At 48.9% G+C, this 26,727-nt stretch overlaps 1 protein-coding gene across 3 annotated transcripts in view; it reads right to left on the bottom strand.

Annotated features, from left to right (window-relative positions):
• Window positions 1-24,354, bottom strand: part of RPRML (reprimo like) — a 36,751-nt gene extending 12,397 nt beyond the window's left edge. Inside the window, exons 1-2 of one of the 3 annotated variants that reach the window (XM_023942635.2) lie at window positions 24,191-24,354; window positions 22,390-23,547 (exon numbers count right to left, since the gene is read on the bottom strand). In XM_023942635.2, coding sequence (XP_023798403.1) covers window positions 23,191-23,526 — 336 coding nt within the window. In that variant the 5' untranslated portion in view covers window positions 23,527-23,547; window positions 24,191-24,354 and the 3' untranslated portion in view covers window positions 22,390-23,190. Of the gene's footprint in view, window positions 1-22,389; window positions 24,047-24,190 lie in introns of those variants that run through there. The other 2 variants (XM_086864272.1, XM_086864271.1) reach the window with 2 other exon arrangements.
• Window positions 24,355-26,727: the final 2,373 nt, after the last annotated feature.

Here is a 26,727-nt window from a genome sequence, read left to right as displayed (position 1 = left end):
TTGAGTAAAATGCTTCCAGCCAGATGAGAGAGGCACAGATGTGGCTGGACTCTCCTGGCTGTTGTCCCTGGTCTGGGTTGTGTTTTGTGGTGCTCAGCTGGCCTTGAGTGACCACAATGGGTAGGTGGTGCCAGCAGCAGGTGCTTTCTGCAACACTCTTCATCCAGCCCTTAAGTTTCCTCTGGCACATCAGACCCATCACATCTGATTCTCCTGGAAAAAAATCCTCACAAAGCAATGCCTCAACACAGTCAAGGGTCATGGGTGCTCTTCTGTCAAGATCCTCAAGATTTTCCCCTTAACACAGTCTACTCCTTTTTTCTCCCATGCTCTTGCCCTGAGCAGGTTGATGGTTTGCTCATTGCACTTGTTCACGTATTTCTGCATTTGAAGCAGAGGTTTCTGTGGTCACACGAGGCAGAGGGACAACTTGGCTGGGTAATGTTGCTACAAGCTAGAGAATACCAGCATCATATTTATTTCTGAGGTGTTTGCTCTTACTTGATCTGGCCACTCATGTGGCAAAATTTCATAGGAATACCTTCTTCTCTGAGAGGAATGTGTGGGTCCTCCAGGCCTGGTGGTCATGGTTGTGTGATTCAGAGAATCCCAGAATATCCTGAGCTGGAAGCAACCCACAGGATCATCAGGTCCAACTCCTGACCCTGTACAGACACCCCAACAGTCCCACCCTATTCATCCCTCGAAGTGGTGTCCAAGCTCTCCTGGAGCTCTGGCAACCTTGGGGCCATGACCATTCCCTGGGGAGCCTGGGCAGTGCCAGCACCTCTGGGGGAAGAACCTTTCCTGAGGTCCATCCCAACCCCCCTGACACAGCTCCAGCCATTCCCTGGGTCCTGTCCCTGGTCACAGGGAGCAGAGATCGGAGCTGCCCATGAGGAGAAGCTGCAGCCCCAGTGAGCTCTTCCCTCAATCTCCTCTTCTCCAGTTGAACAAGCCAAATCACCTCAGCTGCTCCTTGTGTGGCCCCTCCAGACCCTTCCCCATCTTCATGGTCCTCCTTTGGACACTTTTTAATATCTTTGTATCATTAAAAGCAATATATCCTTACATTCATATCCTTAAGAAAGCCATGACTCCCAGAGAGCGGGAATGTTGGCTCTGAAGGGTAACAAGTGCAGGTGTGTGTCTTAGAGCAGCAAGTGCAGTTCCAGTCTCCAGAGAGCAGTCAGAAATGTCTCAACCTGGCTGACAGAGGCACAGGCTTACTTCTAGCAGAGTCTCCAAAAATATTCCACTGGGAGCTGTCTTTGGTCTAATAGCATGGTTTGGCCCCCTGGGAAGTATCACGTTGAAATGCAGCGCTATAATTAACAACTGACAGCTTAAATAATGAGAGGGAGCTGGGAGGCCAGGAACACATCCTCTCTCCCAGCAGAGCTGTGGGGGTGAGCAGGCAAGGCACACACTGCCAGGAGAAATTAGTGCCTGGGAGGGGAGATGTCAAACAGCTGTCAGCACCGGTTCTGATCCAGGCAGGGAACTGTCGAGGGCAACAGTCACTGCCACACAGGGCTGTTGCAGGAACAGGGTCAGTTCAGCACAGAGGGGACGGTCAGGAGGAACAGTCATTGTGATACAGAGGGACTACTGAGAGGAACACAATCGCTTCAGCACAGAGATCTTGTTACTGACATTTTTCCATTCCACAGAACAGTGTGTACTGGGATGGAGGGATACTTTTGTCCTTATCTTTTGGGAAGGTAAGAAGGTAAGAAGGACTCTCAGTGGAAGCAGCTGAGTTGTAATGTTTCCTATTGCTGACTAGTGACACAAGTTTGACTCCACTTCCTCAGGGACCCTGTGGCAGAAAACAAATGGTTGAGCTGCAGCCAGGACACTGCTGCTCCACCAGCAGCAGATGGGGAATATGTTGGCCAGAGTCCTCTTGAGCTTCTCTTCCCCTTCCCACCTGGGAGATAACTGGGAATGGGCAGCAATTCAGACTACAAGGTGTTGTCATCAGTTAAAGGCTTTTCTACATGTATGATGGTCAAGTTGGTGTCCACGTCAATTCCTCTGCCTCCTCTCCACCACTTCTATGACTACTAGATGCATCTCTGTTTCCTTCAGCCAGTCCTATGAGGAAAGGGAGGAAGCTGTGGCTGAGCCAAATGGTTGTATTTCACTGGGAAATAAACAGATGGAACAGACAGATGGGAGAACAAAGCCCTCTCTCTATATATATATATTTATAAATATAAATATATATGTATTGCACAGTTATTTAATAACCAATAAAATGGGTCCTGGACTACAAAAATCTCGAGCATGGGTTGCCATGGCAATGTGCACACAATTCCAATGAGATGCAGGAAAGAAATCTTTTGTGTTGTTAGGAAGCCTTCTAAAATAAAAATAAATGAGCTTTAAATGAGTGGTTACAGCTTCCTCAAGAAGCACCTGCCAAAAGCTCTGGGCCAGACCATCTACCAGACTATGGTGGTTGTTTCTTGGTTTTGGGGATTTTTTTAATACAATAGTGGCAGAGCGTCCTTTGGAGCTTAAGCTGAGGGGGAAGAGGGGGAAAGTTTTCCTTGGTTATTCCGATATCAGCCTGGGGACACTGAAGTCTGCTCAGGCCAAAGTCAGTTAAAATTTCAGGGCTTAAATGACATAAAAAACAGCAGATTTATAGAGATATGAGCCACTGCATGCCCTGTGTTGTCCTGACATTGAGCTGATTGCTGAAAGTAGTTAAATGGTGAATTTATTTTTTTCTGAATTTTTCATAACTGAAGTCCTGGGAGAACGCAGTGTGTTGGGTGACTACATTTGTGAGGCTGAAACATGGGGCTTGTTGGAGCTTTCATGTATTGCCAACTATCCCTGTGAGAGATTGGAATAGGATAGAAATATTCAGTCTCACTATTTAATGGTTCTGGTTGTGGTGATATCACAGAATATCCAGGTTGGAAAAGACATCCAAGACCATCAAGTCCAACCTGTGCCCAGTCCCCATCTTGTCATCCAGACCAGAGCTCTGAGTGCCATGTCCAGTCCTTTCTTGGACACCTCCAGGGATGGGGACTTTACCACCTCCCTAGGGAGCCCCTGCCAAGGCCTGACCACCCTTCCCATGGGAAAATCCCTCCTGATGTCCAACCTGAACCTGCCCTGGCACAGCTTAAGACTAAGTCCTTTCATCCATCTCAGTCTGTCATCTCCTGTATCTGGGGCTTGCTGGGCTCTCCACAATTACATTCCCCAAGTGGTCAAATCTCTTTGTTTTCCCCTGGATTTTCACAACCTATCAGTCCTCACAGAAATAGTTCTTGATCTCTTTCCTGAAAAACTTGCTCTGCATATGTCATTGATGAACTACTGTCACAAAGTCTTTGCTTACTCAAGTGTCTTTCCAGAGTTGGATGGTGTTCCATGTTCAGGGTCAGTACTGTTTCTTCATTACTGAGCATTAGCCTGAGTCCTAAAAACAGGATTCTGAACCTGCCTTTAGCTTCTGGCTGTGTTAACTTCTGAGATGCTTCAGGAGATTCTCTGAGTCTCTTACACTGGTGCTGTGATGGAGCTGACAGGGAGCTTTTACACAAATAAGTTGTTTCTGTTGTAGGAAGGGCTATATGACAAAATGCACATCAACTGAGACAAAAGCCACATCACAGAATCACAGAATCATTAGGGCTGGAAGGACCTCTGAAGATCACCCAGTCCAATCCCTTGCGCAGGCAGGGTCACCTGGAGCAGGTGACACGGGGACTTGTCCTGGTGGATTTGGAATGTCTCCAGAGAGGGAGACTCCACACACTCCTTGGGCAGCTGTTACAGGGCTCTGCCACTCCCATGGAAAGAAGTTTTTACTCATGTTGAGGTAGAACTTGTGTTTTAGTTTATGGCCACTGCTCCTTTTCCTGCTGCTGGGCACCACTCAAAAGAGTCTGGAACCATCCTCTGGACATCACTCAAGAGCTTTTGATCAGTGCCAGCTGATCTGTATCAAGAAGGGGAATTCTTCAGGAACCACAAATGATCTGCTGTCCTTAAAACTGGCATTTGGTCACTGGGAAGTAGATTGGAACCTGCCTGGGATCAGATCCCTGAGAACTGAACCTTTTGGTGTTGCTATCTGGGAGTTGCCACCTGCTCCTGCCTGCCCTGGCTGGAATTGGAAACCAAGGAGGCTGGTGTAGTTTTTATTCCTATCCTTTTTTCCTGCACATGGTGGGAAGCAGGACACAGCTCCCAATGGATCCCATGGATTAGACATGCCACACTTTCCTAGGGGACAGCGGGAGGCAGGCAGCAGCCTGGCTGTGGGGAGGCAGGCAGGGAAATGAAGTTTATTCAGAGCAAGGAACCAAGCTCTGTGTGGGAAGGAAGCTGTGAAGTGTGACACTTTGGGTGGATGAATCCTAGGCAGACTTTCTTAGAATAGAGCAGTTGGAGGTGATGGGAAATGAAAGCCATGGATATGGGTTTGCCTGCCACTCCCAACAGGGCTGCCAGGGCTGCGTGTATGTGATGCACATGCATGGTGGGGATGGGTCATTTAGCAGGGTCTCCTCCCCAACTTGGTGCCTCAGTGGGGCCCTTCCCATCACTACTGTGCTCTGCAGACACTCATCCACACACAGCTACTCCCAGAGCCTCTGGGAGCCAAAGGGTTGTCTGAGCTTCAGCACCTCTGGCTGCTGGGAAATTTCACACTCTGCTGATCTGCTCTGTGGCTGCTTCCACGAGGGAAAGAGGGAACATATGGCTGCTGGATGAAAGCCCACACTAACTCCTGATTGAGCCATTCTGTTCACTTTTCCAAGACTGTAGAACATCTTTGTTGCAGAAGAAATAGGTTTGTGTCACTGCACCCAGGACTCCTGTAGATTTCCAAGCAACAGAAAAATCTGCCAGATAAAACATCAGACCTTCTTTTGCAGGAATTTTTTGCCTGGGAAATCCAGCACACTGAAGGAAGTTCCTGGTATAGGTACAGAAAAGTAGGACCTTTTACCCTGGAAAGCAGACTGGCATTAATCTTAAAGATGGTCAAAATTTGGTGATCCCACTGCAGGAACCTAACAGCGTCATGCAGAGCTGGGGGTCACTCACCCACATAGGTTTTTCCAGTCCAGAACCTGCCTGTTCCCCTGCACACAAAAGGCATCAACAGCAGGCCCTCCAGGACTTCTCTGGGTCTGGACCTCACAGCTTGCAGGTAATTCAGTCTGCTCTGGAGAGGCCTTAGAGCCCCTTCCAGTACCCAGAGGGCTCCAGGAGTGCTGGAGAGAGACTTTGGGCAAGGGTCTGGAGCCACAGAAGAATGGGAAATGGTCTTAAGCAGAAGGAGGATAAGTTTAGATTGGATATTTGGAAGAAATACTTTACTATATGAGTAGTGAGGCCCTGGCACAGGTTGCCCAGAGAAGCTGTGGCTGTCTCTGAATCCCTGGCAGTGTTCATGGCTAGGCTGGATGGGACTTGGAGCAACCTGGGATAGTTGAAGGTGTCCCTGACCATGGATGGGGGGTGAAATGGGATGATTTCTAAAGTCCCTTCCAATCCAAACCATTCTCTGATAGTGTGATTCCATGATTGTGCTTTCTCACAAACTTCCATGTTGTAGGCTCTTTAGGAAATCTGAAAGTATTGTTCTGAGAAAATTCTTTCATTCACATTCTGCCCAAATGTGAATGAACTAGCAACAGCTGGAATCTCAGTTCCCTCATGCTCTTTGTTTCATAGACTTCAAGTACCAGTGTTCAATGAACAATATGATACTATCACTTATCTATCCTAATAAAGAAAATTATCCAAAAAAGAGGGAGGGAGGGAGGGAGGGAGGGAGGGAGGGAGGGAGGGAGGGAGGGAGGGAGGGAGGGAGGGAGGGAGGGAGGGAGGGAGGGAGGGAGGGAGGGAGGGAGGGAGGGAGGGAGGGAGGGAGGGAGGGAGGGAGGGAACCCATGACTGCTGGCAGGAAATTTTGAGTTTGGCAGATGAGAAGAGTTATTCAAGGAAATCTTATCCTAAAATGCCTGCCCTGTGCCAACCAAGGTGGGCAGACAGGTGTGGAATTTGCCTCTTATTCCTCACGACAGGGTTGAGCAGCATATAGGGGTGAAAACAGGCAGACTGGGTCAAATTCAAGGGCTTGGGGCTTGGCACTGCCTGTGGCACTGCTGCTTCTTGAAGCACATGAATAATAGGGATTGGTCTATTACTTGAAGATGAAGATTGCAAGAGATGGATGGCCCAGCTCTGCTTGCAGAAGTTCCTTCAGCAAGAAAAGCAGATCAGAGATTGTTTAACACCTGAAAAGTGCTGGTGAGGAGATGTTAGTGATGTCTCACCCCACAGGGAGTCTTTCTGGAGGCTTTGGTTCCACAAACGAACATGGATACTGAAGGGTGCAAAAATACTGACAATGTATCCCTGTCACTCCTGCTGATCCATCATCTCTTTTCAGTTCCACCTTTCTAGTTCTTGAAGAGTGAAGCACAAGTGATATTTACCTCTTCTAGGCCTAGGGTCCTTTGTGCATGGCAGCGTGGAGAGAGATGAAGGTCTGGTTGCTGTCCCCAGCCTCTATGTCTTCACACCCCTGCTCTCAAAGGACCAATCACCCAGGGCACATCCCAGAGATCTCTGATATTGCTCCATGCTCTGTGTCCAAGAGGCTGAGTTCCAGGGCCCAATGAAGACTGTGAGGCCTCTGAGCAGCTCAAGGGACAATTTTAGCTCCAGGCACAGCTCAGCCTCAGCTCCTGCTCCCTTGCACCTGCTGCAGATGCTGACACCTGATTCTTACAGCATAGAGTCATTCCCATGGGGCCAGGTGGGCACAGCACAGGAACAAGTTTATTTTCTGCTGCCAGTGCTGTCTCTGTGGGTAAAAGAAGCACAAATGTGGGCTGGCATTGCTTTTATGCACTCCCACATATGTCTTTCTGCACAGCAGAATAATGCTGCAGAATAATGATCAGGCTCTTCTAGGGAGGTCTGAAATACCTCCTGGCCTCTTCTGCCACTTGGAGGAAACTGTGGATCTGCCCAGCCCATGTGCTCTGTCTTGCCTTGTTCCTGAGCGCCTGCATGAATGTAGAGTGACCCAGGGAGGTGGTGAGAGCAGAGTGTGTGTTTAATCATGAACATGCTGCTCACTGCTCAGGTCTCTGCTGTCCAGAGAGGATGAGGGAGTTGAGGCTGCTCCCCAAAGCCTCAGAGCATCCCTGTTCCCCTCACCACCTGTCTGTGACACAGAGTGCCAGCATCCTTCTGCTCCCTCCACAGAGTCATCCAAGACAGGCAGGGAAGGTCCCAGTCTGGCTCCTGGGGGGAGCAGGGAAGATGTTGAAACTGTAAATAGAAAGTAATTTCCATTTCAATGCTCCTGCTCCAGCCTGGGCCTGGGTGTGTGGGTGCAGACCAAATCTTCTCTGCCTCTCCATACTTTACACTGCTGCTCCACAGAATTTCCTGTCATTATATCTGTCCTGGGTCACCTCCCTATCTGCCCACCACTGTCTATTGCTTTATTCTCCTGAATTATCTTTACATGAATTGAGGGGGCTTGAATTACTCCTGGAGGGCTTCAAGGAGGCAGCGAGCAGAGCCCAGCACATGAGTCCAAAGCAGAGCTGCTTACCCTTCTCTTGTGGTCTCCTGCTCCTCAGGGCTGGGAACCTGGAAGCTGCTGTTGAGCCCTTTGGGACTCCCTAAGCCCACGAGGGCTCCCAGCTCACAACGGAAATAAGACCAGTTCATAACTCTGTCATGTTGTGTGACACTGATTTTTCAGCAACCTCTCAGAATTCAGTTTCTCTTATCTTAGGAAAAGTGCTACAAACACCAATGATCCCCTCTGCTCAATGCCATGTCCTTGAATTCAGGGATCTGAATTCAGGGATCCTTAAACTCAGGGAGCCTCTGTCCATCACAAGCAGGGAGAGACAGGAGAGCCTACAAGACCGTGTATCTGTCCAGCCTTTCTTGTCTGTCTACCTGTTGCTAAGGCAGAGGACTGTGAGCTCTCCTAGTGGAAAAAGAGAGGGAGGAGGGGGGGGAATTGCCAAGTGTAACATGGCAGAACAGGAGACAGATAGAGGCCATGCCAACAGTGATGTCCGTCACTCCTTCTGCACCAGGCAGGCTGAGAAAGGAGCTGGATCCTGGCAGCTGAGATGGCAACAGAAGTGTCTCTTCAAGCCAGGGAACACAGCCCAAAGGTGGGGCAGCAGCCACCCACACAGGCTGGTGGGTTCATGCTTGTGTCCCTGTGCAGGCTATTCCTCCAAGGTACAACCCAAGGGACAGCAGTTCACAGGCACCAGCTTCCCTGTGCTCCTCCGCTCTTGCTGAGTGTGCTCTTCCTGTTGAATTCTCACTACATGTCAGGGATCCAGAGCTCCATCTCTCAATAGTCCAGCCCTCCACTCCACTGTCATGATGTTTGTGCCCCAGGAGGGAGGAGACAGATCTCTTTCCCAAAGGTCCTGAGTGCAAAGAAGAAGGAGAGGCTGCAGCACATTAAGGAGTTTCATGGAATCATGGGATGTTTTGAGTGGGAAGGGACCTGAAAAACTATCCATTTCCAGCCCATGCCATGGGTAGGGTCACCATCCACTAGACCAGGTTTCTCTAGACCCTGTCCAGCCAGGCCTTGTTTCAGAAAGACTTTTATCAAAGCTCTGGCTTGCTCAGGGTCCTCTACATGCATCTGGCATTGAGCCCACAAAAGAGCCAGGACTGGTCACCAGCTGGCAGGAAGATCCCCTGGCCCAGTTTTCCTGGCTTATCTGGATCTTTGGGGCAAAAAAAAACCCCAGCCTGGGCCAGTACCACTGTAGGAGGTTTTGAACAGGGCTCACAACCAGGGAGCTCTGCAAGAGCAAACACTCCACTCAATCATCAGCCCACTTCTGAGCCCCCTTTGGCACTAATTTCTGTAGGAGAAGACTTTGATGAAAGTCAAAAAGCATCAGAAAGCTGGGGGAGAAATGTGTGTGAGGTGGCCAGCACCTTGCTCCACCTTCTGCTGTCTCCTCAGCTTTGGCATGTGCTGGCAGCACATCCCATCTCCAAACACCGCCTCCACTGCAGGAGACAGCAGAGGAGGAAACATGGAGGTGACATAAAAAACCAGCATTTGCTTTCTTGGCCATCTGTCACAGTGTCATAGCTGTCTTCCCAAACGCATCCCAGCTCAGTAGGGGCTGGGAAAAACAGGGAATTATTTTGGTTTAGCAGCATCCAGCAGGAGCAGATCCCACAGAGCACAGTGCTGTTTGGTACACTGGGACCACTGGCTACATCAATGGGACAGGACACAGGATGCAGGTGCCCCATGCACCCCAAGCCACTGCTGCAGTAACCACTAGTAGGAGTTGAACTCCATTATCCATGTGGGTCCCTTCCAACTCAGCTAATTCTGTGATTCTGGGATCTTTGCTGCTCCATGTCCAGCACCTGCAGTTGCAGGGCTCCTTCTCTGCCTCACCAACCCTCATGATGGAAAGTTGGTTTGTTTGAAGGTTTGATCTTGATCTGAGTGCTGTAGGCAGGGAGATGCTGGGCACTGCCAGAGGAGGATCCCATGTTCCCACTTGTCTCCCCTGTGATGGAACTGCCAGTAAGTGGATCCTCTGAGTCAGGGCAGGGAGCAGATCCAGAGAGCTGAGGACAAAAAAAACCCCTCACTATTCAGCCAGATCAGCTCCCTCATCTGCCTCATTGATGGACACAGGAGAAGGGATGGGAGAAGGAAACCCACTGCCCGCACCAGTGTGGGATCATGACTCACAGAATCATTCAGATTGGAAAGGCCCTCTGAGACCAGTGAGTCCCACCAGTAACCCAGCACTGCTAGATCCACCACTAAGCTATATTCCCAAGTGCCACATCCACATATTTTGTGAACACTTCAGGGACAGTGATTCCACCACTGCCCTGGGCAGCCTGTACCAGGACTGGACAACTCTTTTGGTGAAGAAATTTTCCGTAATATCCAACCTAAATGTCCCTGGTGCATTTTGAAGCTGTTTCCACTCGTCCTGATCTTTGTTCCTTGGGAGCAGAGCCTGACCCCACCTGGCTGCACCCTCCTGTGATGGAGTTGTGGAGAGCCAGAAGGACCCTTTGAGCCTTCTTTTCTCCAGGTTGAGCCCCCCCCCAGCTCTCTCAGCTGCTTCTGAGGCTCCAGACCCTTCCCCAGTTCAGTTCCTTTCCCCAGACACACTCCACCCCCTCAATGTCTGTATTGTCACAAGGCAAACAGAACTGACTTCAGGATTCAGGTTCCCTCAGCAGTGCCCAGTTCAGAGCAATCACTACAGGAGATGATTTTGGGATTCCATCTGGCTGAGCCCACAGTCAGTGCAGGGAATGATGCAGCTGAGCGGCTCTTTGCCCCAGGGACTGTAGTACACTCAGAGCCAGGCAGGTTCTGCAGACACAACCTGAGGTACTGAGGGCCACTTTCACCCCAGCACAGTGCAAAGAGCTCCCTGTGTGAGCCCAGCAGCTCTGTCAGAGCTCTCTGGCCTTGGGAGATGTTTTTCTCCGGCCCTGCTCTGGGCACTCTTTCCACATCACCTTCACATTTTCCCGGTCACAAGGCAGCATCCCCGGAGCAGACACAGTAAGGGTTGGTGGAGTTTTGACACATTTCAGGAGGAACATTAATAGCACAGAACTGGAGGCTGTTCTGTTGGAGGCCTTTGGCACCTTCCATAGTCATTTCGCAGGCAATTCATTACCAGCTGAAATTATTCCTCAGGGAACAAGACAGGTAATTCTTTTCTGTTGAGTTTGGAATAATTTGCAGGAGACCCACACAAAACAATCTATGACAAAACAGGCTTAGAATTAGTTCCTCTGGGATATTTTTAAGTGGAATCATTCCCTTGAAGTTGTCTGGATTCACAGGCAGATTGTCGAAGGGACAAAGAGTGCAAATTTGAAGTAAAATGGGGGAAAAAACATGAGGTTGGGTGAAGAAGAGCATTTTGACATAAACAAAGTAACAAGGGACAATTCTGTAACAGAAGGTTATTTCCTTGTCACAGAGAAATGAATGGGGACTGAAAGAAGGGAGAAAAAGCCTGAGAAATGGCAACATTGTATGGCAGCTGGACTACTGCAAAGCAAGCCAAGTTTTATCATGACAGTTTAATGTTTTGTCTCTATTTCCCAAGCTACAAAATAACCCATCAGCAGGAAATCAATGCCACATCCTTCCACCCTCTCTTCATTGTCATCCAAATTAAAAGTGGGAGTGAGACTTCCCAGATCCAGTGCAGTGCGCTGAGATACACAAAGACTTCATTTTGAGTAAGGGAGCAACAAGTCTCATAGAAGGTGCTTTGGGCAAGGAATTTTTGACTTGAAGGTGGCAGATGCTGCCTGTGCTTCCCAAAAGTGCCTCATTGCACCCAGAAAATAAAAGCGAGGGAGAAGTTGCCAGAATTCAAGGGGATTCTGCACATGCACTGTTTGATGGTTTGGGCAAAGGAGACCAGAAGGACAAAATCACAGACTGTGTAAGGTTGGAAGGGACCACAGGGGATTCATGTGCTTCGGGATGTGTAATATGTTTGCGCATCCCTTCACTGGGAGGAGAGGTGTGAGAAATGCAAGACAGGATGAGAGACAGGATGAGAGTTTGAAAGGAGCCCAGGAAAACAGAGAAATAGCCCAGAAATGCCCCTGAATTAGCCCTGGAATGGGGTTCACTAGGAACAAAGGCAGAGCTCTGCAAACCTGCCATGGTTGTCAGCTCTGTGAATTGTGAATAGTGAGCTAGGCACAGGAATGGTCCTGGAGGTTTAGTGGATGCAGTCTCAAGGAGAACTCTTCTAAAGCTGCTTCTTGGGGAGCTTGAGAAATACCTTTCACAAAGCTATAGCCTTTCCTTCCTCTTCCCTACAGCAAGCAGGAAGCTTGAGACATTTAAAGTAACTGTGCACATGGCAAATTCCTAACTAGAGATTCCTGTTTCTTGTGCCAGTAGTGATGTCTATGAGCTGCTTGGTGAACCAGAGAATGACCTGAGCAAAATGGAAATGATGTTAAGTGTTAGTTTACTATGTTGGGTTTTTTTCAGGTTCCCTAATCTGGGTCACAGCATTGCTCTCCTTTGTGTGGGATTGCCAAATTGGCAGCAAGGATGCAGGGGATGCTCTAAGCTGTTCATGCCATGAGCTTTAGCAGATAAGATCCCAGTCCTAAACCATTCCCTCCTCCAGAAATGTCCATAACTGTGGTGCTCAGCTGGGCATTCCCATCACAACATGGAGGGCAGTGCTGAGGCTGAGCTTTGGCATCACTGCTCCTCTATTCCTTCATCTTACAACCTCCTCACATGAGATGGGGCTATAAAAATGGACTTTGGCCCACTGCATCCAGTGGCCAGCTGGGTTTCTTTGTGTCTTGGGGCCAAGTGCTTTTCCTCTTCTGTCTGTTAAAGGGTAACCCAGTAAATACCTGGCAGAAAATAATTAGAGCCATTAGTCATCCCAAAGCCCTGGAATAAGACACCTGCAGGCAGAGCCTGAGCCTTTTGTGGAAATTCCTATGCAGATGAGATTCTTACTAACTTCTCCCTCCCATCAGCCTTTGCTGAGCCAAGGAGAAAGAGCTGGGTTTCAGAGAATCACAGAATCATCCAGGTTGGAAGAGACCTCCAAAGTCACCAAGTCCGACCTGTAACTGATCATCTCCTTGTTACCCAGACCAGAGCCCTGAGTGTCAAGTCCAGGCCTTCCTGAGTGTCCCCTCCAGGGATGGGAACTCTACTACCTCCCTGGGCAGCCCCTTCAAAAGCCTGACCACCCTTTCCATGGGGAAATTCTTCCTAATTTCCAATCTAAACCTCCCTTGGAGTCCATTTCCTCTTGTTCTGTTGTTACCTGGGAGCAGAGCCTGACCCGCCCCGGCTGTCCCTTCCTGGCAGGGACTTGTACAGAGCCAGAAGGGTCCCCTGAGCCTCCTCTGCTCCAGGCTGAGCTCCTTTCCCAGCTCCCTCAGCCCCTCCTGGGCCTCCAGTCCCTTCCCAGATCTGTTCCTTTCCCAGCCCCTCAATGTCTCTCTCCCCATGAGGGGCCAAGAACTGAACACAGAACTTGAGGTGTGACCTCAGCAGTGCCCAGCACTCATTGCCCTGATATTTTTTGATACAAGCTATTTTTGATACAAACAATTTTTGTTGTTGGTCATCCAGCCATGCTGGAGACTTCAGCTCCAGAGCAAAGTGCTTTGAAATCAGCACCTCAAACACATGAGGATGGAGTGGGCAGAGCCACCTCTACCTCTGTGAATTGTGGTCAGTGCAGGGGAGTGCTTTGAAATTCTTTTGCAACACAAAGAAAAAATCAGATGTCAGGTCTTGACTTGAAAATAGAAATATCCAGGGCTCCCTGCCATGGCAGAGACGCTTTCTTTCTTTTTCCTTCCCAGTCATGTGGGAAGTACATAAAACTAGAAATTGTTTTAACCCCAAATGTAAAGAAATACCCCTAGTGATGCAGCCCAGGCAGAAGGAAGTGTGAAGAAAAAAGCCATGACCTACGGGAATGCAAATGTGATCAGTGCCTCTCTACTGCACCTTTGCCCAGCCCAGAGATCATCATGTTTCTGTACAGATTTTTCATCTCCTCTTGCCTTGTTTTCCCAGGAACATTATAAACTCAGTAATGAAATGCAGCCACCTGGCATACAGCACACTGCCAAAAGGGAAGAGAGAAGGGAAACTTGAGCCAAGGATGCAGAGCAAGTCCAGCATTTTTCTAGGCATGATCTTGCAAGAGCTGCAATGAAAAGAACATCATTATGTTTTTCCTGCCTTTGCAACCTCCCTGAACCATTCCCAGCCACTGGGAATTGCCAGGATCTGTACCAAAGACCAAGTCTTTGCTCCACAAAATGGGGATGTGGAGTCTCAAAAGGACTTGCTAGAAAAATTGTGTGCACCTGGGCAAAGCAACCTATTTCCTGAAGCTCCTCAGCTAGAAAGTGCTTCACTTTGTCTAATCAACATTTATGGTGGAGACCTTTAGTTTTATTCATGTGAAAAGGAGCTCCAGCAGAGCCAGAAGGCTCAGGCTATGGCAGAGAGATTAGGGAAAATTAGGGAAAATATTGGACACTAGGGAAAATTTCTCAAAGGAAATGGCTGCCAAGCACTGGAACAGGTTACCCAAGGCAGTAGTGGAGTCACTATGCCTGGAAATGTTGAAAAAACATGTGGATGAGGTACTTGAGGACATGGTTTAGTGGTGAACATGATAGTGGTGTTGGTAGATGGTTTGACTTGGTGATCTTGGTGCTCTTTACAGTCTGAACATGTTTCTGATTCTATGGTAAATCTGTGGATTGCTACCAGAAATCATTGCCAAGGCTAATCTAGAAGTGCCACTGCCACCTCCAATTTACAGCCTAGAGGTTTCCATCAGTCTAGGGCAGTTCTGACCTTGAACCAGAGCTTCAGGAACATCCCCCAGCTGAGCGGAGTGAGCAGCACAGGAAGAAGAGATGAGCAGCTGGTTCAGCACTGACTGCTCACAGCCAGACTTTGAGATTAGTCAGCTGCCTGTACACTGTGGTCATGATGGGAGAAAATGGAGATTTAATCCCTTGTCCTTTCCAGCTGTGACCCTCTGGCTTGCTGCAGATGTCCCAGAGTATGTCCTGTCACCCAGGACTGTTGGCATGTCCTGCCAGGGGGTATGACATTTAGTGGCCTGTTGGCTCCCTGGCCTGTGAAATGTGGGATGAGGCAGGATGAGCCTTGCTAGGTCAATAACCTCTCTGGCTTCAGCCAAACCCCAGGGTTTGGGGGCTTTTACACTGAGGAGCTGGGCCCTGCAGAGCATGGCAGAGCAGTGGGAAGCAGTACTCTGCTTCCAGGCTGGTCCTCCTGGCAGCTGGCAGAGCACACACCAAGCTGGATGAGTGACTGCTCTGGGAATTCATTGCAACTAATTAGTCAGATTTTCAATTATCTGAGAGAAAGAACTTAGCTAATTTAAGTCTAATTACATTTTGACTGCTTCTTCATCTGTCTTGTCCTACTAAACCTGCATTTGGGGATGCAAGCAGGAGGGGAGCACTTGCAGCTGCTTGGAAACCTGTAAGATGGGAACGCTTGTGGGGCTTGACAAAAAGGATGGCTGTATTTAACTCTGCACGTGTGACAGCTCAGGCCATGTCACAGCAGAGAGCCAGCATCCAGCACCAGCCAGGCAGCTGCCATGGAAAGGAACAGTGCCCTGGGCATGCTTCACACAGACATTGTTTTCCTGGAAGGTGCACAAGCACCTGAGTCCACACTCACAGCCACGTGTACTAGCCTCCAAAATCAACACACACCAAGGCAACAAAACTGGCTCTTTCATGGAGAACCAGAGTTGTTTGACTCTGAAGTTCCAGCCCCTTTTCCAGAAAGGCCACTCTAGTTGCCTGATGCCACAGGCAACAGGTGTTTGTCCTTGGGTTTTTGTCTTCCCTTTTTCTTGCTTATTGTCTTGCCCACCATTTGCAGTGTGCCACATACAGTTAGATGGAGGTGGTAACTCATGTCCTCGCAGTATTGATCCTTTCAGAAGATGTGGAGCATCACAGGAAGGCTGATGTCATCTCCTTTCCCTCTAGAGTCACTTCAAAAAACAGAAGTAATGGTGTTCTCTGAAAGCACATGACAAGCTGGCACAGCTGGTGCTGCTGAAATTCATAAACAACCAGTGAGCCCACTGGAAGGAAAAGGGAGATCCAGCTGGGGATTCTGGTTCTGAGGTCTCTGGTCCCACAGCTCCCTGCTAGGAGAGTAAATCCAGCTGCAGAGGTGGTGTCGTCAAAGGCTGTCACTGTGGCAGGAGTGCCCCATTCCTCTGAGAAGACATGTTCAGGAAGGTCTTATTAATTCAAAAGAGGATATTAATTTGATTTAATAGCTCATCCCTGACTGCATCCCATCAGAGAGCACTTTGCCATGCTCATTCCCAGCTGAATGCCATGGGCTGACAAGGAGTGACAAAATTGCTGCCTTCACTTTGCAGGCACCTGTGACCTACAGCCAAGATTGCTATGCAGACCTGTTACATGTGGGTCGTGAGCTGGAGACAGAAACTACCACTCAAGTCCTCTCTTAATCATCAGACAAAACAGCCCATTTTATTGTTCAGAACTTACTTATATAGTCAGTTCAAAACTCCCAGGCTCAGATAGCTCATTGGCTGGGATCTCTCTCCACCCACATCTCTGGCCAGTGATGTGCTTGCACCTAAGCCCGAACAGGGATAGCTGAGGGTCCCCTGTAACTTATCCAGGGACTTGTTCTGGCATGAACTAGGCTAGTTGAATTGGATTTGTGTTATGGACAAATTCATCTTGTCCAGTACAGACCAGCTGTACTGTGACAATACTGTGACACAGACCCATCCCTCAGAAAGACATTTTTGCTTTGTTGTTGATTAACTTGCCTTCAGTTATTGCTATGAAAATGTCATCCTCATTGATGAGCTTCTGGCAGGGAAGAGAGCTACAAAAACCTCTCTGAAGCAAGACTTGTGTTTCACTTACAACCTGAAATACATGTAGATGAGCAGCATCTTTCAGATCAGAGACAGTCATTTTAGATACATGTTTATGTCTCTGAGCATTGCCAGTGCCTCCACCACTTACCAGCACATTGGCAGTGACAGGTTAAGGAATGTGCCAAACCATAATGATTGCTGACAATGTTCTGATTTTCTCTTAACTCAAGTTTCCATAACCACATGTTCATGGAACAAACAAGTCCAAAAAACTGTTTCTCTCTAAAGCCATAAGAGAACAAATTTGGCCAGACTGATGGGAAAATGCTTGGCTAAGTAGTCTTGATGGGAGAATTAGTGTGAAACCAAAGATGTATCCAACAGGCAGTTGGATCAGGCAGTTTTCAAGGCTGTTGAGGTTTTGTCCTTCCCTGTGTTCACCGTTTTACAAAGACACATTCTCCAGACTAAAATTAAATGAGGTTTCCAATCTCTCATTCATACTCAAGAGCACTAAGTTGGATTCAGGAAGCCAAACAACTGCTTTAAAGGCATCTACACTTGCAAAATCTAATGAGACACTCCCTGTGAACAGACAGCAAAGCCCAAAGCAATGTCCCTGAGTACTCTGTGGTCTTTTACTTCTGTCATTTTGCCACTGCCCAGGGACTGTTCAGGTCAAGTTGTTGGCACAGCTCTGAACCACACCAGAACCATTCCCACACGTTATCATCAGTCAAGTTCCCATGCCCAGAAATGTTCCTGGTGTTCTCCATCTCCCTGGCACAGATGGGGCTGTAATGTCCATTTTATTCCAAGGATGGCTTTAAATGCTTACACAATCCCAAAACAGCTCTGGTTTGGCAAAATCACATTTATTTGGAAGTAAGAAGCTTTCTTTGCCCCAAGGTTTTCTCTGGGTACCAGGTGCTCTGCACATCTGAGTAGACAGCAAGCCCAGTGCCAGGCTGGCACCTTCAGTCAGGCTCAAGGATGGGGCCAGGGCAGGGCAGGGAGTCTGAGGAATTCCACACCAAAATGCTTTCAGCAGCCTCAGCAGCAAAGCAGATGGAAGACACAGAAAGACAAAAACATTTCCCTTTCAAACAGATAAACCTGCAGGCAAAGTCTCCAACAAGGCAAAGCTGGGTCTGAACTATGTCATTGTTTGGCCTCAGTCTTCCTTGAGTCCCTGACTCTGAAGGCATCAACTTGTCCCTCTCTGGCAGAGTTAATGGACTACGGAGGCTTTATCTGGAGGCTAATAGCTCTTGCACAGCCAGTAAAAGAGACAGACGCTGAGGGTAGTGGATTTATGGAGCAATGTTCCTGAGTAATGGCAGTGCTGATTTCAAGCCATGTCTCTGCTAAGTGAACCCAACATGCACTGCCTCAGCTTCCTCCAGAGAAAACAGGGCCACAAAGCTGCTGCTTTAACCAGCACTGAATTAAAATTCCATATGAGCACCAGCTGGACAGACCTCATACACTTGCTGGAGGGGTTGGCTTGGGAGGGGAGGTGGAATTGCCTTTTGCCCACAGCTGTGAGGGCAGGAGGGAGACAGGAAGTTTCTATCTTGCTTGATAGATGCCCCTCTAGGGAGCACAGCACCCTAGACACCTTGCCAGAGCCTAGGAAACATGTGCTCTCTTCTTAGGTCTGTCATGAGGATTTAGAAAAGTGGTCTGTTACCCCTTTCCAGCCCCCAGATGCCTGTCTTGTCTTGGAGACCAGCATTGGGACATCCATCACTTGGGATGTGGGCAGGCTGTTACCTGGGACCACAGCACCCTGCTGTGGGCCCAGCTAGGTTCAGGGATTGTCCATCATTGCTCTCTTGTGTGTGCACACCTTCAAAGACAAGAGTGTCCTTCCCTTTAGCTAGCTGGGGACACACCTGGACGTAGGTCGGAGGTGTGGCAAGGAACCAAGGTGGTGGTGGAGCATCATCCCAGACCCATCCATGAGAGCGGCTCAGCCCCCTCACCCCCTCTAGCACACAGTTTAAACCTGCAGAAATCCATTCCAGCTATTCCTCAGGCTTTCCAGGGCAACGTGTCTGGAATAGCCTGGTTCCCTCTATCTATGTACAGAACAAACCCAGGACTGCCAGACAAAAGACAGGAAACTGATACTTATCTAATTTGATTTCATTTTACTTCTTTTTTATTTTCTGGGCTCTCAGAAATGTGTTCAGTCTGGATTGAAGTTACAACCCAAGTAATGCCTCCCTGCCTAAAAAACACCCAAACTGTTACCATAACAACCTGACTCTGTGTTTTATTACCATGGCAATTCTCAGGAATTATTAAATATTGTGTATGTTTGGTGCAGGTGCTCCAGTACATCTAGTGCCAAGCTCAGGTTGGGATCCTTTTTCCCCCCCACAATCTGTCTGTCTGTTTGTCTCATCATGTTTAACTCTTCCATTCCCTCAGTCCAGGCTGCCAAGGCAGGGGAAAGAGATGGGTGTCATCTGGGACTTTGCTATTTTCCCTACTACAGCAACATCTGTATGACCAGCATTTTCCAAGCGGGTCAAGCCACCTCCTTATTTCTGCAATTGTTCAGCCAGTGATTCCTTAAGCAGAGGATTTCCCTTTGCAGGCACTTCAGCAGGGGGAAATGCTCTCACTTGCATTTCTTTTCTGTTTTCCTGCTCCCTGCCTAGAAAGAAATTCCAGCTAGAGCAGAATCACAGCAAGTAGGGGCCAGCCCAGAGACAGGGAGCTGTGCCTGGAGGAGGATGGTGAGGGTCCAGGGCAGGTTGCCCTTGGGCAGGACAACTTGACTGACCATAGAGTCATAGAGTCGAAGAATCATTAATGTTGAGAAGGACCTCCAAGATCATGTACTGCCTAAAATCATGGATGGTTTCAGAGAAGGGATGCAGACTAGATGGACCAGTTACTCAGACTGGTGTAACCAGTCCCATGGGTTTGTGATCCACTGCTAGGAAGAGATTTTAGATGAGGCTCGATGGCTGGTCCTCAGCCTGCCACTGATCACTGATGTGATAATCCATCTAAGTATATCCCTTCCTTCCCTGTCCTTCCAGCAGTGTCTCTCAGTTATGCTTGAGCAGCTCTTGGCACCCCAGTGGCACTCAGGAAATTATCATGCTACAAGCAACAATTACAAAAAAAATAAAAAAGTTAAAAAATAGTAATAAATGACAGTTAAAAAAAAAATTGTTTGAATTTTCTTGGGAGCTGGTACCCACTTGTGAGCTTATGCTAAATGAGTAGGTGTTAGATGAAAAACCACAGCTTGTGGGGAAAGGCAACAGAAAAAGCCATTATGGTCTGCTTTCCTCAACAAGCCCTTTAGTAGCAACCTCATCCTCCAGCTGCAGAACTCATGTCTCTGGAGCAGGACATCTGGGTTTTCAGAATCTGAGATCACAGCTCTTCCCCTGAGATCTGGGGAGCATCATGGTACCCTCAGTACCTTCCCTTAAGCAAACATGACTTCACCTCAAGATGGTCTTTAGACCCATAATCTCTGATCCAAGGGGCTCCTTCATGATGTCAGATTTCTCTTCCACAAATAATTCCTCCTCAGTGGGGTAATCAGCCTTTTACTGGGCATCTAAATGGGATAAGGATGTGTCCAAGTGTTTTGAGTGTCTTAACCCCTGCACAAGGAAGGCAGAAGCACACGGGACGTGCTGCAATATGGCAAATGTGGATGGTGCCATCAGCTGCTTCCTCTGAGGATCCTCTGTGAGGATCACACAATCTGGTGATGCAGACATATTGCTGATCTCAGGAAAGAGCCACAGCATGACCAACAGGAATATTGTTGGCACAACAAAACAAATTATTTCTACCTCACACCCACAGCCAGAGCTGTATAATTCCATCACAGAACAAAGGTCAGGAGTCTTCCTTCTCTCATATAATTCAGCTTTGACAACTCATCAAGATCAGAGGAGCTAGGGGTTTTAACTCAAAGGCTGAAATCTTGCTTTGCAAGAGGCACTCAGAGCATCTTGTCCTGTTGACAAGCCAAAGTGAAGTTGGGCTTTTGTCCCAAGGACCCATGTGGAAAATGTTCCCTCTCCCAGCAAAGTCCTGAGCAAGCTCCACCTGCCTCAGCAGATGCCCAGCTCCACTTTGTCTCCTTTCATTGCTCCTCCAGCTCATGTGTACATGAGCCCTCTGTGGATGATATTTCTCCTTACCTCTGGAGCACTCCACAGCACAAAAGGGTTGAAGACCCTCATGTCCCATTCCTGGATGTGGCCTCTAAGGACACATGGCAGGACCCTCACCACACACACCAGAGGTCACAGCCCTGGCAGAGGTGGGGACAGCTGTGTGACCATGCTTCACTCATGGTATTGCTGCAGGGCAAAAGTAAATTTTATCCTTTCTTTGCATCAGCAGCTTTCCCTGTGTCTTTCTCTCCTTGCTAGCATTGGAAGGTTTCTTCCATCATCTGTGAGTTGTCCTCTGCACTGGGGACACAGCTGGTGGGTGAACTGGCAAGAGGGACCAAATGTCAGCTGAAAACAGGATGGGATGGGAGTTCAGTGAGTGCATCTGGGTTATCCAGTAACAGCACAGCAGCCTGGAGATGCAGATACATTTTTAGCTTATAAACACAAGTACAGCCCAAGTGTTTGCAGAGCTGGGTCATTGCCTGCTTTGGGGTTTTTCATGTTTCACCCTCACATCTGACCAGGCTGTGCTCCTGCAATGGTGGTAGTTTGCACACATATGCAAAGAGATCATGGGATCATGGAATCCCAGAATGATTTGGGGTGGGAGGAATTTTAAAGTTCATCCAGTGCCACCCCTGCCATGGCCAGGGACACTTTCCACTGTCCCAGGCTGCTCCAAGCTCCATCCAGCCTGGCCTTGGACACTTCCAGGGATGGAGCAGCCACAGTTTTTCTGGACAACCTGTGCCAGTTTTCATCCAAGGCATCACTCTGAGCAGTCTGTTCCAGGAGATCAATGGCCACAACATCCCTTGCAGCAGCAGGGACCAAAATCCCCTTCCAGGCTGCCGTGTGAGGCCACTTTGCATGTGGCAGCAGGGCAGCAGACCCTCTGCACTGAGAAGCTGGCTCAGGTCTGCAGACCTGCAAGTGCTCATAAAAGCTAGAGTTGCCTGTTCAGCCGTTCCACTGGCAAAAACAGGACATTTCAGAGTTTTGAATCACAAATTCTGCCCCTGCTGCCACGTTGTCAGTGTGCTCCTAAGACTTACACAGCCAACAGGTCAGTGGGAGCAACCAGGTACAGCATTACACGGGTCCTGCTCTGCATCATGTGGGAACCTCAGGAAGGTACTCAGACAATAGTAATTAATTACAAAACATTCTCTAATCATGTTTTTCCCTCTGGGAATGGCAGAGATCTGTTCCTCTAGATTTACATCCAACTAGCTCAGTTCGTCAGCTCCTCCAGTGTCCAGGATTGCTTTCCCACTACAGAAGTGAACCCAACAGGAATATTGTTGGTGCAACAAAACACAAATTATTTCTACCTCACACCCACAGCCAGAGCTGTAATTCCATCACAGAACAAAGGTCAGGAGTCTTCCTCCTCTCATATAATTCAGCTTTGACAGCTCATTAGGATCAGAGGAGCTAGGGGTTTTAACTCAAAGGCTGAAATCTTGCTTTGCAAGAGGCACTCAGAGCATCTTTATGAGTCTCTGTTTCAGCAATGTGCAGGTATTCAACACAAGCCTGCAATACAGAGTATTTGATGAATTTATTTGCTAGTGAAAATTGCCTGTGAAAAATGACAGTGGTTTCTGCTTTAAAGAAATACCTCTAATTACACTTCACTTCAAGGTGATATGATTTTACCTGGAACTAGGATTGAAATTCCTGAACTACACACTCACAGAAATAATAAAGACAACACAAAATTCTGTTGAAACAGGTTGGATTTTTTTCCTGAATTTTCACCAGTTTTCAAAAAGTACAAAACCTCAAGGACTGTAACAATGTAGCACTTGGAAAAAGAGTCTAGTGTGTACAAAAACAAACATGCTTTTGTTTTGGGGTGGGGAGGGGTTTATATTTATCTGGGTCCTTTCCTTCCTCCACCATAGCGTGAAAGAAGAAAGTACCAGTTTATTTAACAGGATAGCTCAGAAAAATAAGGAAGAACATGCTTTCCCTGTTACAAAACTACCAGAAGATGCATGCTCAAGGTCCAAAACACAACAGACTGACATTTTTTAGCATGCAGACTTTGTTTAATGACCCACACAGCACTTCTCTTCCCCTGCCATCTCAAAGATAAGGTCTGTGCCCTGTATTTTGCTCTCCCATTAGTTTGTTCTTTTGTTTTCTTTCTATAATGACTTATTTGTCTTTTATTTTTTTAGCCCTAAATTCCAGGTAGTGGTATCCAAGGTAACAGCAGTCAAGAGTCTAGATCTCCACATTAGCACTGTTTCTGCAAGTTTCATGCAAAACTTAAGCCATTTCTGCATGCAACAAAATGCTGGTCATTTATTGTACTTCACATAGCTCTGGAGTGGTTTCCACATTTGCCACCACATTTTCTTGACTGGGAAGAGCAGGTTTGCTTTCCCATGGACACAGACAGACTAAAAGACCCCTCTCCCCTTCCCACTCCCCCCAGTTGCCCCAAACACATGGAAATGTGCATCTCAACACCAGGTCCAGACAGTTCACTTGCCTACAAGAGCCCGGTGGCTTCAGTAAAGTCCCATGATTGCAGCGCCCACATCCTTGGAAGGTCGTCGGTCCTTCACCAGAAAGTTAATCATGCTCTCTGACTTGATGAGCAAGTTGCAGCCCAAAAAGAAGATGCCAAACATCACAGTCAAGGAGAGGATGCAGAGGACAGCAATCTGTACCACTCTCGTGATGAAAAGGCTCCTCTCGTCAGGTGCCAGGACCAAGGAGCCGCCATCAGTCACAAGCACCGTGCTGGTCCCATTGCAGCAGGCCATGAGCATCCCCAAGCCCTGAGTCCTGTTGGGGTCAGCTGCCTGCTCCAGAAGAGTATGGTTGAAAAAGGATCCATTCATGGTCTATGTGTGACCCCCAATCTTCAGGAAAGGTAAAAGGGAAGCTTGTTATCCCCCCGTCCACCCTTCACAGGCCAGGGCTTGGCAGCTCCAAGCCGCCTTCCTGCCTTTCCTCTCTCAGCGCCCGGGATGGAGAGGGAACTTCCTAAAGGCTGTGAGCAGGTGAGAAGCCAGTCCGTGAAGCTGACGGATGGCTAGATCCCAGATCCCTCCTGTCAGAGCATTAGCACGAGCCCCCAAACAAGCAAAAGGAGAGAGAGAGAAAAGGAGAAAGGGACTTGCGGGGGAGGACAGTAGCTGGGGATAACCCCATGCCCCCTGCCCTCCCAACCTGCCCCTGAAACAGCAGAGTGGTGCTGCCGGATCCCGGGCTTTCTCCCGCAGGAGGGAGAGCTGGTATCTGCCGGCTGGGAGCTCCACAAATGCAAGTTACAAGCTAAAAGTCTCCAGCGTGCTCAAAGGAAAAACAGCAACTCCACCCACTTCCAGCCTCGACACAGGCCCGCCTTCCTCCCCCTCCACGTTCACCCTGCTGCCCACCCCTTCCCCATCTCTGCCCTGCCACAGGTGCCCGCACCCACTCCTGCGCCACCCCCAGGTGGGGGCTAACCCCTAAGGCCCTGCAGAGTGGTGCCTAACTCATCCCTCCCTCCAGCCCTCCCACCTGTTCCCAAAAGCATCCTGCATGGTCAGTGTTCATCCCAGACTGCTGGCAGGTCCCACTGAAGGCTCCTGTAAGCCTCAGGTCAATGCTGCTGTCACCAACCTCCAATTGCTGCTCTGCACCACCCACTCCTTCTCCGAGCAGCGTGGCCCAGTCCAGCCAGTCCACCCCCAGCTCTGCTTGGTGATGCCTGTCCTGTGCCTGCAGAGAAGAGCTGGATCCAGCCCCTCTCTGCATCCTGTTCCTCTGTCTGAGGGCTTCTTCCTCAGGGCACATGGTCTCCCTCTCCTCCCCTTCCCACTTCAGCTCCTCCAGAGGTGAGCTCTGTGCAGTGCTGCACTCTGATCTCTGCCCTGTCCCCAGCTCTGGGTCCCACAGCAGCATCACCACAGCACCCAAGGCCAGAGCATCACAGGCCCCTCAGCCCCACCAAGGCAATCCCAGGGCAAGTTTCACCATCACTCCCCTCTCTGTGTCTGCATAAGTTCCCAAAATGACACCACAAGTCAGGGTGTCCAAACCAAACAAAAAGCTTGTTTGGTTTACTCCTGCTCCTGCTCATCCCAGGGCTGTGCCCACAGCACTGCCATGTCCCAGCTTCCTGGCTTTGCCTGTTGACATTTGCCCGGAAATGTGTCTGAATGGCCCAGAGCATCAGATCACCCCCAAAGCACAGTGTGAGGACCTTGCCCTAGTTTATCCATGTATATATTGGCTTGTTTCCTTTACCCAGCCCTTGAGGGAATTTTGATAAAACAAAAATGAAGATTGATGAGTTGTAGCCAAAGTCAGGAGCTTGTGACTGGCTGAGGGTGGCAGGCAGCTTGGTAGGGACAGTGTCAAGTGATCTTCCTTTTGGGGCAGCTGGGACTTCATGTTCTGCTGCTATGACTTTAGAGGCTCAAAAGTGTTCAGGTCAGGGTTTACTTGTTGCATTTTCCTCCTTTTTCTGCGTTTGGCAGTTCTCTCTGGGTTGCTGCCCACTCTGCTAGGGCAGTTGCAGCAGAAGTTATGCAGGAAGGAGGGGAAAACCCTGATCCAACTACCATCTGTGTTTAACCTGAGGGCCAGAAAAAAATCCCAGAGAAAATCAGAGCGTCCTCACTGCCCCAGCCTGGGTAGGAGATCCTCTCCCCGCATGCTCCCAGACTGAAGGAGTTTCTGCTCCCTCTGGTGGCTCCAGCTCCAGTATCTCCTCTCCCAGCACATCCCATCATGGATTTGGGCTGCACCCATTGCTCCTGGGTCACAGCCTGTGGTGATGGGTCATAAACACTCCTCTGCTGGCTCCTGTCTTCATCCCACCAGGGACCCAAAATCTGAAGCATCCCACTGCCTATTATGCAGTGCCTGGAGATAACATTGTGGCATCTTGCAATGGTTTTGGTTGGAAAGGGGACCTCAAGTCATTCTAGCCCCCTGTCATGGGCAAGGACATTTTCTGCTAGACCTGTCCAAACCGGCCTTGAACACTTCCAGGGATGGAACATTCACTTCCCGGCAATGTTTTCAGGACTAGCAGCACCTTATTGCAGTTTGCAGGGAAATTCCACCAAACGTTGGATTGAGTTCATTCCATCCTTGTCCTCAGGCAGGACCAGCCCAGGAACATGAAGGCAGGTCAAATATTTCATTTTGTGACTTTTCAGTTTTTCTTTAGTGTTTTTGCACCATGCTGAGAGTATCACAGCCCACTCTGGACAGGGGATTCCAGGACACAGAGCTGCACATCCTTTGGGAGCAGCAGCACTTGCCAGTTTGGGCAGCCAGGAGCTGGGTGGGACGGGTCCCTGGTGAAGAGCACCTGGGAGATGGATAGTAGGTTGGGTCTGGAGGTGTGCAGAGCCAAACAGGATGCCATAGTCCTCTGTAGATAGTTAAGACTAATCTTCCTTTCCATGAAACACTCAGACACAGTCGCAGGATGACACAGCATAGCACATGGAAACTGTGTGGGCAGAAAGCCCCACATGATGGAAAAGGCCACATAGGCAGCATGTCCAGGCAGGAAAATAAGGAATTTGGATGCCCTAAAACTGGCTGATGGGATCTGCAGTGAGACATGGCTCCTGGATCTGAAGCAGCGCAAGACTGGAGCTGCCGAAAAACAGGTTTGGGGTTTGTATTGATGTCTTATCCACAATTCAGGCCTTTTTGTTACTGCATGAGGGTTGAAGGGCTTCTCCTAGTCCCCTTTGCTATTAACAAACCCTGGGGAGGGAACTGGATCCCAGGCAGATAGTGGTTCTCCACTGAGGAGGACAGCAGCATCTTCGAGGTCAGTGGGGCTGTGTGGAGAAGCAAAGAGGTGCCAAAATTTCTTTTAAAGCCAAGGAGATCTCCCAGGTCCTGAGGCAGAGTCTGTATCTCTACCTCATCCTCACAAAAACCGTCACCTCTTGTGGACAGCTGCCAGCTCTGGGACAAGTGCTGTCATCCCCATCTCCTATCATGAGCCTGTGGCTCTTGTACAGCTTTGTCCACATTGTCTGTAGCCTCCAGCACCTCCAAGATGTGGCTGCAGCTCTTGGCACCCA

Source organism: Cyanistes caeruleus, chromosome 27, assembly GCF_971803275.1.
Source record: "Cyanistes caeruleus chromosome 27, bCyaCae1.hap1.1, whole genome shotgun sequence".
NCBI lineage: Eukaryota > Metazoa > Chordata > Aves > Passeriformes > Paridae > Cyanistes > Cyanistes caeruleus.
Note: the sequence above shows the minus strand (reverse complement) of the source record. Positions and strands in the feature narration are given on the sequence as shown.